The sequence below is a fragment of the Microtus pennsylvanicus genome, chromosome 8 (assembly GCF_037038515.1).
Source record: "Microtus pennsylvanicus isolate mMicPen1 chromosome 8, mMicPen1.hap1, whole genome shotgun sequence".
NCBI classification, from domain to species: domain Eukaryota; kingdom Metazoa; phylum Chordata; class Mammalia; order Rodentia; family Cricetidae; genus Microtus; species Microtus pennsylvanicus.
This window is the reverse complement of record NC_134586.1, coordinates 32,431,911-32,444,955: the sequence shown is the minus strand read 5'-3', so window position 1 is coordinate 32,444,955 and position 13,045 is coordinate 32,431,911. Positions and strand designations below refer to the sequence as shown.

Genomic DNA, 13,045 nt, shown 5'->3' with positions numbered 1-13,045 from the left:
GCCTAGCCTGCTCTTCTGAAAGTCAGTGAAGGTCAAGCCCCAAGGTGGTCTGTTCCGTAGTCAGTGTCTCAGCTCAGTGCCTCTCACTTAAGGTGACAAACACTGGAGAGCTCCTTCTCTGACACCCAGGGGAGGGGACAAACACATCCGCACCCTGATGCCCAGCTTCTAAACTGAGGTAAAGAGGCAAGAGTGGGCAGGGGTTTGGGATTTGAGGGTTTCCCATCTTGAAACTCCATGGTTCCATTTGATTCCATGTCGGCTCAGCAGTTCCTGGGAGGGTGAAACTCATAGGTGTGTGTGTGTGGACCCTTCCTACAGACAAGGACCCAGCCCCAGTTCCTGGAGCTACCCTTTGCATACACACATACATGCACACGTGTGTACACACACACACACACACACACACACACATTCTATGCTTCTGGCCTAAGAGTGCACTGAACACTGTGAAAGCATCAAAGTAATTGAACTCACACCTGGGGTCCCAGCAGCAGGAATCTTGTTCTCACTTCCTGGCCACATCTTGTACTTTTGTTACCAAGCATAGGGTTGATTTTCTCTGTTTCTCTAATTCATTCACGAACTTATTTCATATCCTTAAAACCTGCGTGCAAACAAGCCTGAATCCCTTCCTATGCCTGCAGACAGGCCTGGATCCCTCCCTGTGCCGGAGGGGCAGGTTCTGGCCCTCCTTGAAGTGGGAGGCAGAGGTTCAGGCCCAGGCTCATGAGACCTACCTCCCCCTCCTCTCCTTTCCACTCACCCTGACCTTCGTGAGACAGTGTCCCTACCTTAGAGGGACAGTTGGGACCTCCCTGCCAGAGAATCTGCTAGAAGGTGTGTAGGTCTCCAGGTGTGGGGAACTGTCACGGTCCCTTGCTTCCTCTACATCTCTGTTACAAGAATAACAATAAACAGGTTCAAGCGGAAGGTTCTGGAAGGAGCTAGCTGTCTTGGTTAGGGCTTCAGTTGCTGTGATGAAACACCGTAACCAAAAAGCAAGCTGGGGAGGAAAGGGTTTATTTGGTTTACACATCCACATTAACAGAAGCCAGGATAGGAATTCAGATAAGACAGGAACCAGGAGGCAGTAGCTGATGCAGAGGCCATGGATGGGTGCTGCTGACCGGCTTGCTCCCCATGGCTGCTGGCTCAGCCTGATTTCTTATAGAACCCAGGACCACCAGCCCAGGGATGACAACACCCACAATGGGCTGGGCCCCGCCACATCAATCACTAATTAAGAAAATGCCTTACAGGCTTGCTTACAGCCCCGGCTTATAGAGGCATTTTCTCAGCTGAGGTTCCCTCCTTTCAGATAACTCTAGCTTATATCAAGTTGACACAGGAGCTGACATGAGATTACCCCTCAAAACTGACTTTGTTATAGGAAGTCTCTCAACCATGAGGGGATGAGCTACCCTTGAAGTAAGGAGAGCAGCCAAGAGAACATCACACCAGAGACAGCATGGGGGGATGAGATGGAGAGGTAGATGGGGGGGGTGAGAGAGATGGGGAGGAAAATGAAGAGAAAGATGGGGGTAATATAGGGGTGAAAATGGGGAGAAAGAAGGCCTCCCTTCCAAAACCTGGCAAGCAGGTGAGAAGCTCCACACGCAGAATGACAGGGTCCTGAAGGGAGAGACAGGCCCTTCAGTTTGCTCTTGGAAACCCCAAGAACAAAGGAGGTTTTCTTCTTCTTCTTCTTTTTTTTTTTTTTTTTTTGATTTTTCGAGACAGGGTTTCTCTGTAGCTTTTTTGGTTCTTGTCCTGGAACTAGCTCTTGCAGACCAGGCTGGCCTCAAACTCACAGAGATCCGCCTGCCTCTGCCTCCCGAGTGCTGGGATTAAAGGCATGCGCCACCACCGCCCGGCACAAAGGAGGTTTTCTGATGTTTAAAGGCTTTCAGTGGGGTAGAGGGACGTTGCATACCAGGGGATTCCATCTGGCTTAGTCTACCTATCTAGGGGCACAGGCTCTAAACTTACCATGCAGTTGCAAGGGGGCAGGGCTGTCTTACTCACAGCCAAAAGTGGTCTCCTGCCAGGGACCAGGAGAGAAACTGCAAGGAAGCAGCCAGCTAGAGGGTCTGTGATAGCTCCCCTCCCCCAGCACCGTCCCCAACCCCATGGCAACCCCCAGTTAGAACTGACAAACAGTTGGTGAGTAGCTGCAGGTATACTCAGGGATACGGCCTCCCTTTTCTCCTTACTGACCCCACCACATGGAGAGGCCTACATGGCAGAGGGAAGCCTTTCTTCTCTCCTGCTCTGGGCATGTTGGACAAGCAGGCCTGTGTGTGTCCTACACTATTGCAGCTTTACCTGTAAGACTGTCCCAGAGGGGTTGTAGAGACTCAGGGACAAAAAATCCTTTGCCTGCTTCTCAGATGGGCATCAGGAGGCTACGCAGCACCCACAGCCAGCCCTGCCCCTCAGTTTCCAACCTCCCTAGGCTATGGCCTCCACCACCTTGCTTCCTGCCTGCCCTAGTTGGTCTAGGATGTCATGGGCCATGCACCGACCCACAGTCGGCTCACTCTTGGCTTAGGCATTTTGTCTTGGGAATCCCTTCCTGGTCTTGGTGCTACCTGCTGACAGAAGCCCCCTAAACCTATGACTAGCTGCCTAGGAGGGTCTGTGAGGGATGATGGCACACAGGAGAAGGATAAGCGGGGTTCATATCCCTCAGGACATGTGACAGACCTTCCAGCCTCCCCCAAGGGGTCTAGTTCTTCCTAGGGAGTCTGTAGAGGAAGCTCAAGCCAAGATCTTTACCTGGTCCCAACACAATCCACCCCTGCTCCTGTCCCTCCCAAAAGAGGGATGTGTTATAGGGGGTGGGAAATGGGCCATGCAGAGGCCCACAAGGCATAAGGAGTGCCAACCCCAACTTTCACAAGCTGCAGTGTGGTTTAAAATGTTTACATTAGCAAGTGAACACATTTAACACACCCCAAAATACAATTGTGCCATCCCTGGGTTATGACAGTTTGCATGGAAGAGGCCCCTCGGCCTATGGTGTGCACTGCGGTGTGGCCCAGAGCGGACCCAGGCTGGAACTGGATGCCAGCAGCTCCTTTCCAGAGGCTGTCATGCCTGTGCTGCAGCTGGTACACCTTGATGCCCTCTGGAGCTGTAGTTCAGGCAGACATCCTCCCCGGCACTCAGCCTGACCTCCTGTCTTTCCATGCAGAGCTGGGCTCCTGCCCTGGCCACCTTCAGTTGAGACTGTGATGTGGACGTGTAAGCCAAATAAGCCCTTTCCTCTCCACGTTGCTTTTGGCCCATGGAGTTTTACCACAACAATAGTAACCCTAACTAAATACATGTGTATGGTGTGTGCGAGTGTGTGTAGATGTATGTGTGCACATGGAGGAAGCAAACTTTCCGCCTCACTCACAGACAAGGAGGTCTCTGTGTTGGCCACTTTGTACAGCAGGCTAGCCCAGGAGTTTCTGGTGATGCTGGTCTCTACTTCCCACCTCTCCAAAGGAACATGGGTCAGACACATGCCACCATGCTCAGCTTTACAAGGGCTCTAGGGACTTGAACTCAGGTCTTCATCTCCTCAGCCCCTTCTGTGGTTTGATTGGCTAACAAGTGTCCACTGTGAAGCATCTGTTCCTTTTTTTTTTTTTGCCCATTTTTAAGAAGAGTTCTTTACACTAGCTCCTTTTATATGAAATAATTCTCTCCTAGTTTGTGATGGCTTTTTTGTTTTCAAGCATGAACTTTTTAATTCTTGTTAAAACCAACCTAACAAACAAACAAAACCTCTATGGTACCTTTCTCTTTAGAAAAGAGTATAGAAACTTGCTATGGTGGAAAGAATATGTCTGTAATCCTAGCACTTGGGAGGCTACGGCAGGATTGCATGGCTGTGAGTTCGAGGCTAGTCCAGGCTATAGAGTGAAACTTGGTAACAGTACTATGCCAGCACCAAGCATTAACATTTAAGCAGACCTCTGCCAACTCGCCATATTCTTTATTCACGCAGAAGACAAATGGGAGGCTGGCTAGGCCAGTGCTGCCCTGGGTGCTGTATGAACCCCACCAATGGACATGGCCAGGCTGCCCTAGTAAAAAGGTCCTCCATTGTCCCTAGGAGTTGGGTCTGGAAGACCCCCAATGGTGTCATAGTGAGCCCTTTGGTTGGCTTGCAGGAGCCTCTCCAAGAGTCAGTCAGTGCCCACAGCAGCCCCACTGGTCACAACCTTTAAACTAAACAGCTGGTCCAGGAGCAACCATGCCAAGTCTACCTGCCCATGCACAGAGGATGCCACTCAGCCAGGAAGGTTGGGCACAAACTCCAGAGCTCATCTTCCATCCTCTTGGTCTGATACCTCCAGCCCCAGTCCCCTCCTCAGCGTTCCCTTCCTCCACGCTGGTTCCCCAGCCTGGCAGCTTGTTGGCTGTGTGATCTCAGGCAAACTCTGAGCTGTTTTCCTCCTTACCTCACTGGCAGGAGTGAGGCATTATGGGAGTATTAGCTCTGGGTCTGTACACAACCCGTAGCCCAGGCATCTGTGTAAATGTGCGTCTGGAATGGGCCAGGGACTCATGCTGGGATTTTGATGGTTCCATTTCCCCATCCATCAGCCTGCACATCCAAAAGACCAGGTCAAGAGCTCTTACATGCAGGCAGCTATGCTACCTGCCTCACAAGGCCAGGCATCACTCTGAAGGGACCAGAGACACAGCGCCCAGTAAGACAGGTGGCAAGTTCTCTTGCTCTAAGGCAAGGGCCTGTGTCGAAATAGAGAGACAGGATGGGGACACTGCCACCTCTACTCGAGAGAGGGGAAGTCACCTGTGTTGCTGTCTACCTCCTTGACAGCCAGCACTGCTGTGAATGTTTAACTTGGCCAGACCTCCTGCCTCCTACCCACAAGCCATCCCTTTCCTGGGCTATGCAAGGGCTGAGGTAGCCTTGTGTAACCCATTCTAGGAATTGTGGGAGGCTGAAGGCATAGCTTCAGGGACCAGCTCTCTGGGGACCCTTAGGGGACCTAGGGCACCAGTCTTGGGACCTGCCATGTTGTCCTCGGGCCACCTCTCTGCAAGACTTTTGCCAGGAGTTACTGGGACAGAGGCCTGGAGCGGGTTCCCTCCCCTGCTCACACCCTCAGGCTCCCCAGGGATACAGAGGCAGGATCTGGTAGTCTCTGTCACCCTGCCTAGGTAACCTGGGGTTGCTGGGGTAGGGCTCTTCTGAGTGACAGCCAGCTCCCTTGCCTGCACTTGGCCTAAGTAGTGTGGACGGTGGGACAGCACAGGTTCCCAAGAGCTCCTGCCCCCTGACAAGTTCAGCTGGACAAGCTGACTGGGCCAATAGTGCATACTGCAAAGGTCAGGAGCTGGCGGGGCACACTGGGGATGTGGGAGAGGCTGAAGGGAGGGGCTGCTGCAGTTCTCATCAGCTCGCCCACTGGCTTTGAGGGCTTCGGAAAGGAAGAAACTTGAGGTTTAATCCACTGAACAAGAAACAGGGTATCAGTCCTGAGACAGGGCAGCTCTGCAGAGGGGAATCCTGTGTTGGGAGGCACACACAGTGTTTGTGGGAGGGTATGCTTCTGTTGTCATGAAGCTGTAGTTGGGGAATGTCCCCTCAGTTCAGTATCTCCCCTTCTCCACACAGATCTGGGACATGAGTGATGAGGAGACCATCTGAGGAACCACAGCTCAGGAGTGTTCGGGCCTCGGCGCAGGACTGTTCCCCAGGACTGGCCATCTGGGCCCTGCCACCTCCCTGGTTCTGATTCCTACTCCCCTGAGGACTAGGGGTACCCTCTGCTGCCCAGTTCTGCTCTTTCCTGCAATAACAACTTTGGCATTGCCACTGACTGGGGGTCCTTCCATGCGCATTGATCTTTTCCTCTCCTGCTGTCCAAAGATTCCCCTGGGATCTTCTCACCTGGGCCCAGTAGGAGTGAGGGAGCATCTGACTCCGCAGAGATCAAACAAGATGTGCTAGGAGCCCCATGCTGAGTTCTGCTGTGGGCCCGGGCAGCACCACGCTGGCCCACCCTCAGCTGCCGGCATGTTGTGATGCCACCCTGCTCCAGGGATGAGGAGAAGCTCTTGCCACGGTGCTGGTGGAAAGCAGGGCAGAGCTCTGCCTGACTGGTGTGCAGCTGGACCACAGGCAGGTGCTTCTCTGCGGCTGCTACTGGGGCAGGGCTAGTTTTCCTCCTCATTCCGGCAGGCCCTTGGCAACTGTGGTCACCCTAAGTAGAAGTGCTCTTCCTAGCAGCCCCCCCTTCCACGCTTACACATCTTCCACTTGGGTCATGTCGAGAACAGAAGCCCATACATGGCTGACTTCAGCAGACCCTGGCTGGCCTAAGGTAGAGGCTGCAAGAGGTAACCCTGCCCACCTGCACAGGGATTCCCAGAAACAGGCAGGCCTGGGCACAGGGCGGCACCACATGCCACCCTAGGATGGAAGAATCACACAAAACCTTGGTTTAAGAGCACTTTATTATTGTTCTTAAGGCTACTTTTTAAGTACAAAAAAAAAAAAAAAAAAGATGGCCTGCCAAACCTTTTTTTTTCTTCTTCCAGGAAAAACAGGCCACAGAGAATGGTATATTACAGATTTACAAACATAGAGAGGGGTCAGCACGCACATGGGTGGCTTGGTTCTGGGGAAGACACAAGCTCCTGCCCAGGCAGGATGGCGCACCCCTCCGCTGACGTGTGGCATTCCCCTCCAGGACACAGCCTATTCCAGATAGGTCGGTGCCCCAGAGACCCAGTCACCCCCACTGCCACCCCTACCCCAACAGCAATGACCCGTTCACTGACGGGTGTCTGAGGCCTGTTGCCCACAGAGCCAGTCCGCGGTGCGGTTGTTTTCCTGTGACAACCTCAGTAGCCTGTAGAATAACAAACTAGTGGCTATGAATGCGGACGCAGTGTTGTCATGGTGTAACTGTGTACCTGCACGATTACAGACACACCTACGACAAAAAAAGATCAACTTTTTTTCCCAAACAACAACAACAAAATGATTACGATAGGAAAGGGGAAAAATTAAATAGCTACATATCATTAACAAATTAATTGTTCTTCAAAAATACCTACAAATTTCTCTGTACACTCTTTACGCACAGCGTAATGATGGTCTTTAAAATTACCTATATAAAAAAAGTGTTCTCAACAATTCTTTTTTTTCCTACAGAAAATATAGGGGCCTGAATGCCAAGCTTGGAAGCCCAGGAGAGTGGAGTGAAGTGTGCGGGGCAGGAGGGCTGTCCACTTTTGTGAAGGCCAGTAGCCACCCTGTAACTCGGGTATCAGTCCCCACTTTTCCTCCCTCGCCTGTTCCCCAAGTTCAACACCTAACCTGTTTTCCTCCTGCTGAAAGTCAGCCCCATGGGCTCCCCTGTGCAAGGAGTCCGTAATGCCTTGTTGAGGAGGTGGTTCTAGCCAGGTGATGTCCTAGCCCTCCTCGAGCGGGACAGGGGACAGAAAAGCTCACGGCCGGGAGGAGCAGCTGCTGTGGGGCATCCCCAGCCCTGTCTGTCCTGCTTGCCTCTAATGTCTAGTTAGTAGCTATTAATAGAGCGGGCACTAGTGATGCAGGAATAACTGTGGAGTTATTATAGAGGAATGTGTACAGCCTTGGCCCCGGCATGAGAGGAAGCGCACGCAGCTCCGTGTTGCAGACTGTCAGGCACCTGCTGGTTGGCCAGGAGTTGGGAAGGAGCAGTCTGCACTGAGGAGCCTAAAGACATGAACTCAAGTCCCCCGCCCAGGATGCAGAAAAATCAGCAGCAATGGGCTCCCCAGCCTACCACACCCACCGGCTGTGCACTCCTTCTCGGAGTGAAGTGAGCATCGACTACACCCCTCAGAAGCACAGCTGTACCAGCAGTGAATGTATCTAGGGCTGTAACTGACGGGATAGGCTAATGCCGCCGCCAAAAAGCCAGTCAGTGCTACAGTCTGAGCTTACAGTCAATAGAAACCAGCTATTTTTCGTATTAAGACATGCACCATGTCAGAAGCACTACGGAGTCCTCCAGCCTTTGCACTAACCTCACCAACTGCAGTGTTCAGAGACGGTAAATGCCCATGGTCAGGGGGAACCTGCGGTCCAGTTGTGAGCACCTCAAGACTAGAGAGAAAGACCTAGAACCTGCTAGAGACCTTCTAAGTTCAGCAACAATGCAAGCACACATGATCAGAAGTGTTCCCTAGCAGTTTGCCCTTGGTGCTGGCATCGCAGACAGCCGCCCACAGGCAGCCCTGCCCTCCATAGTGCAAATCAGGACAGTTCTTTTCAGGCAGACACATGTACACACGGACTGAGCTGGACCCCAGGAGGAAGCCAAGCCGTGCACACCCAGTCTCAAAAGCTAAGAGCACAAAGCGTCCGGATCCCCATGTCTTCATGGCTTGTGACTAGGAAAGGGCCGCAGGGTCCCGGCTGCCAGGTGGCAGACCTGCAGAGGTTTCTTTGGTAACCAGGACAGGAAGCAAGGATGCTCTGCTGGACCGATGCTCCATGTTGTTCCTGTTGCCATGGTGAGACCCCTTGTACGAACACCAAAAAGTACAAAACAGAGCAGAACAAAAGTCCAGACAACATGGTTTTGCGAATAAACCACCCTCCCACCCTCCCCCTAAGATTTTTTTTCCTTTCTATTTTTTTGTTTTTTTTTTTTTTTTGCTTTTTGTTTTTTGAAGCACTGACTGTTGAAAGCTCAGGCAAACCATGCAGATCCTTGTGTGGCTGGAGGGTGGAGCCCCCTTCAGGAGACCACAGAGGGGGAGTGACTATGGCTGACCATGTGGGCAGTGGGGCTGGCAGGCTGGCCCCGGCGGGAGGCTGACTCTGGGCTGCTGGAAGCGCTGTCCTTGGCCGCTTTGATCTGAAGCCATGTGTCACCTAGTGCTTTGGCAAAGTGGTCATCCACAGAGCCAGTGATAGACACCGAGTTGGGTGCTGGCTCTGGTTCCTTGTAGTTCTTGCCCAGGCTCCGACGGAAGTGCTCTTCCACCACAGGGTCACAGGTGGCAGTTGCTGCAGAGGGGGATCAGAGGAGAGGAGGCTGCATCAGTGGGCCAGGGGACCCTAGTCAGTGGTACTTATGCACCCTGGGGAAGGTGAATCCAGAGTGTCTTTATGGCACTAAATGACAGTGGTGGAGCCTATCTCTGTCATCTGAAGCCCGGAGGGGCCAGGGACTAAATGTCCTTAATTCCTTCCCACCCAAGGCATGGCCGGTTCAAGATACACGTGTGCTCAGAGCAGTGTTTTTAAACTACACACTGAGTGAATTTTAGGGAGAGAAGTTACAGCTCACAGCTTAATCCAGGGTTCCCACATGCACCAGGCTTTGGTGGAAAACTCACCACTGGGTGGTCTTCGGTAACTGGCAGACCCGGGTGCAGAACAGCCACTGTGCGCAATGGGGCAGTGAGAGAGGTTGCAGTTGCGGGCGCCTGCAGATGCGCAGGTGATCACGGAGGGCCGGTTCTGCAGGAGGGAGAACAAGTCAGCTCCTCTTCATCCACCGACTAGGCTGGGCAGCTGCTGCCAGAGGGCCCAGCTCCTCTTGACAGGAACCTCCCTGCATTCAGTTGCTCTTGGAGCCCACTGTGCTCCAAACAGCACATCCAGGGGGAAAGACTAGATGCACTGGGGTCCCCACCCCTGGCACCTGCAGGTGAGCTGCCCCTGACACACAGCATCTCCCCGGGGCCAGGCCCCTTTCTCCTTGTCAATGAGTGCACAAACACCCACTGGGAACCTAGGAACCCCAGGCCCAGCATGGGTCACACAGAGCTGCACATGGTCTCTGTGCTTTCAAAGCCTCTTCACAGTTTCTGTCAGAAGCCTCACCCTTTGTTGGCTCTGGGGCTTGCTGGGTGTGGTGCTAAGGTAAGACATCCCTCTACCTTTCTGGTCTTTGTGAGACAAGGTCTTATGAAGTTGCCTTGAACTTGATCCTCCTGCCTCAACCTCCCAAGTAACTATATTATAAATCTGAATTACCAGACCTGGCCTTGTTTTTTAAAAAGTAATAATTTTGCCAGGCAATGGTGGTGCATGCCTTTAATCCCAACACTCTGGAGGTAAGCAGATCTAAGTGAGCGTGAGTTCAAGGTCAGCCTGGTCTACAGAGTGAGTTCCAGGACAGCCAAGACTACACCAGAAAAACCCTGTCTCAAATGCCCCTCTCCCTGAAAGAAAGAACTTTTTTTCTTCAGTAGTAATAAAAAAGAGCCTGTGTCCTAATCACAGGTTTGTGACCAATGACTTTATAAGATGCAAGCCCAAAATAAAGCCACTGACATTTAACTTTGTGAAACAGTACTGGGTAAGCACAGGCCTCTCAGAGTGCCAGGGAAAGGGGGGGGGGAGGGGAACGACACAAGGAGGAGGGAGCTCCCTCATCAAGATCAACCCTGTACTGTTGTACTGTGCAAAGCAGCGAAGCCTTAGGAATGGAAGAACCCACGTCCCTTCAAACTTCAGGACTTCTACTCAGGGTTTCCATGCAGCTCATGGTCCCCTCCCCCCAGCCTGACCTGGTCACCTCCGGAAGAGAACCAACAACATACACACCTGCTGCCGCTCCACAGCCGACCTGCCGGCGTCACTGCTGTTCTTAGTCAGCGCAAGAGGCTGCTCCATGAGGCCAGGGAGGGATGCATACAGGTGGCCACCATGCAAGCTCACAGCTGGGGCTGCAGCCCGCTCAATGGGACTGCGGCTCCGTTCCCGGGGATCTCGGCGGCAGTCTCCGTTGACGGTCTTACTCCTGAAAGACAGGGGCATGCTTAGGGGGGTGACTGGCAAGGGGGCTCTGGGGAGGAGCCATGCACTTCCTCCTGATGTTTCCGAGACATTCCTACCCCGGTGTTAAGGGTAGGACCAAAGGATAAGTTGAGGAACCAGGCCCTAAGTGTAGGAGAAGCAACCTTTGGAGCCAAAGTTGGCTTTGTGACCTCCCTCCTTCCCTTCTGGCAGGCATGTCACTTAGCAGTGCTGCCTGCCTGCCTACGTACGAGATCAGCTCATGCTCAGTTTGACCACCAGTGGTCATTGAGGTAGGATGGGAATGCTGAGGACCGAAGAAACCTGACCCATGCTCTAAGCCAGTTCTGATGCGAAACCATACTGGTGCCTACTCCTCTACGCAGCAGTGCCCATTACCACCTCTGTCCAGATAGGGCGCCAAGACAGTGGGGAGCCAAGTGACTGTCTCATCCACTGATGACCAGTGACCTCCTCTGTATGGGTCTGCTTCTTATTAGTGTAGAAGATGGCAATCAGTCGGCAGCACTGTACCCAGAAACCACAGCAGCAGAAGACAGCAGCTTCCCTGAGCAGAGCATGAAAACCCACAAGACCCAGCTTACACAAACTGTTCCAGGCTCGGCTCTGTCCTCCCTCCATCCCGCTGACTCTAGAACCATCCACCAGTGCTGTCCACTTAGGGTCTGTCCCTTTTTAACCAGGTGCCAGAGTGAGCACTTTAAAATTGAAAGGAGACTTCAGAGCCCATGCTTGGCCTGCTCAGGGAAGCGGGCCATGTGTACTTGGGCTTTGAGCAGGAAGCAGCCATGCCTGCATGCTGGGCCAGCCAAATGCAACATGCTAATATTTAGTCACACACCACACACACTGCATGCACACACACCGTCCATGTGCGCGCACACACACTCCACACGTGTGACAGTCATACTGTAAGACAGGACACAGCACCACCTTGGGTACTCAGCATCCTTTATCCCCTGAAGGCCTCTTATGAAACTGCCCTGCAGGACACCGACAGGCTCACCACTCCCGCCATTCCCCGACCTTCTGTGTTCATCTCAAGGCCACCTTTTTATTAAGCAAATATGACTTGACAGAGCTCCTTTCAAGTCGCAGCAGCCAGCACCTTTTCCATTAACCCCGTCCCCAACTGCCTTCCCATTTTTACCTCTGGCTCTGTGCCACAAACTCTTTACGCTGTAGCAGCAACTGTCCACCTGCCATCCGCTGGGGAGGCTGCGCCATATTGTGCTTCTCTGAATGTACATTGGCCCTGAATTCCAGGCACTTGTGCGAGCCCTCAGGGCAGAAGCCACCACACCATTGCTGATGGCTTTTGCCGGTCCTACACTAGCCCTGAAAGCTCTGCGGAGACAAAGTCCTGCCTGTCTCGAGTTACAGACCACCTGCACAGGGAAAGGAAGACATCAGATGCACAACTGGGACGGGCAGACTCATGGGGGAGCCAGACTGGACCAGTGAACCGCAGGGCACCCGCAGCCTTCAGATGGACTCTGCACTCCCGGGGACTCACGCAGCAGACACTAACAAGGACGGGAAATCGCAGGGAGCGCTATGGTTCCCAAACGAACCTGCAGCAGGCAATGGATACAAAAGGAGGTTCAATGGGTACAGCACACAGCAAGACAACTCAGGCAGGCTAGCATCTCTTGTCCCCTGGACCTCCAGGTCACCAGTCCTTACCATCCTGGATCCCCACAGCACTCTTACATGGCCAAGCACAACCTCAGTGATGAGATGCAGAGGAGCACAGAATGGGGGGCACTAGCAGGGGCCTTCAGGACTCCACACCGAGGAAGTCGTTCAGTTGGCACTGGGCATGATACATCATACAAAATCATGGAGCTCAGAACAAGCCTGGGAACTTGCTGGTTAATTTTAGTAAAATTACACACCACTCATATTTCCAGCTCATTTTCCTGGTTCCTGGAGCTTAAAGACAGACATTGTTTTCCATGTCCCTCCCCCTCTGAATGAATCACAGCCCAATGTGTCCTGTGCCGTCAGGACGCTGACCCAAACCACACACATCCTGCCTCTCCTTAAAGACCAAGTTGGTAGAGGGAAAACTAACAGGGGCCCTGCTAGGGCCTAGAAGACTCACGGAGCTGCCTGGGAGCATCGACCTTGCCCATTTCATGCCAGCTCTTTTAGGAGAGAAAGAGAAAAGGTAGGTTGCAAAGAGAAACCATCACACTCTTCTAGGCCAGAGTTTCCTGGGGACAGTTGCCATGTGCTCCTGAT

At 52.8% G+C, this 13,045-nt stretch overlaps 2 protein-coding genes across 7 annotated transcripts in view; one reads left to right on the top strand and one right to left on the bottom strand.

Annotated features, from left to right (window-relative positions):
• Nucleotides 1–5,849, top strand: part of Atg7 (autophagy related 7) — a 215,459-nt gene extending 209,610 nt beyond the window's left edge. For both annotated transcript variants that reach the window (XM_075983126.1, XM_075983124.1), the window contains one exon: nucleotides 5,645–5,849. In XM_075983126.1, the coding sequence (XP_075839241.1) occupies nucleotides 5,645–5,677 (33 nt within the window). In that variant the 3' untranslated portion in view covers nucleotides 5,678–5,849. The remainder of the gene's footprint in view (nucleotides 1–5,644) is intronic.
• A 619-nt stretch (nucleotides 5,850–6,468) lies between these two features.
• The window catches only part of Vgll4 (vestigial like family member 4), a 114,219-nt gene continuing 107,642 nt past the window's right edge, over nucleotides 6,469–13,045 (bottom strand). For all 5 annotated transcript variants that reach the window (XM_075983128.1, XM_075983130.1, XM_075983129.1 and 2 more), the window contains 3 exons: nucleotides 10,586–10,781; nucleotides 9,370–9,493; nucleotides 6,469–9,037 (listed from right to left, as the gene is read on the bottom strand). In XM_075983128.1, coding sequence (XP_075839243.1) covers nucleotides 8,766–9,037; nucleotides 9,370–9,493; nucleotides 10,586–10,781 — 592 coding nt within the window. In that variant the 3' untranslated portion in view covers nucleotides 6,469–8,765. The remainder of the gene's footprint in view (nucleotides 9,038–9,369; nucleotides 9,494–10,585; nucleotides 10,782–13,045) is intronic.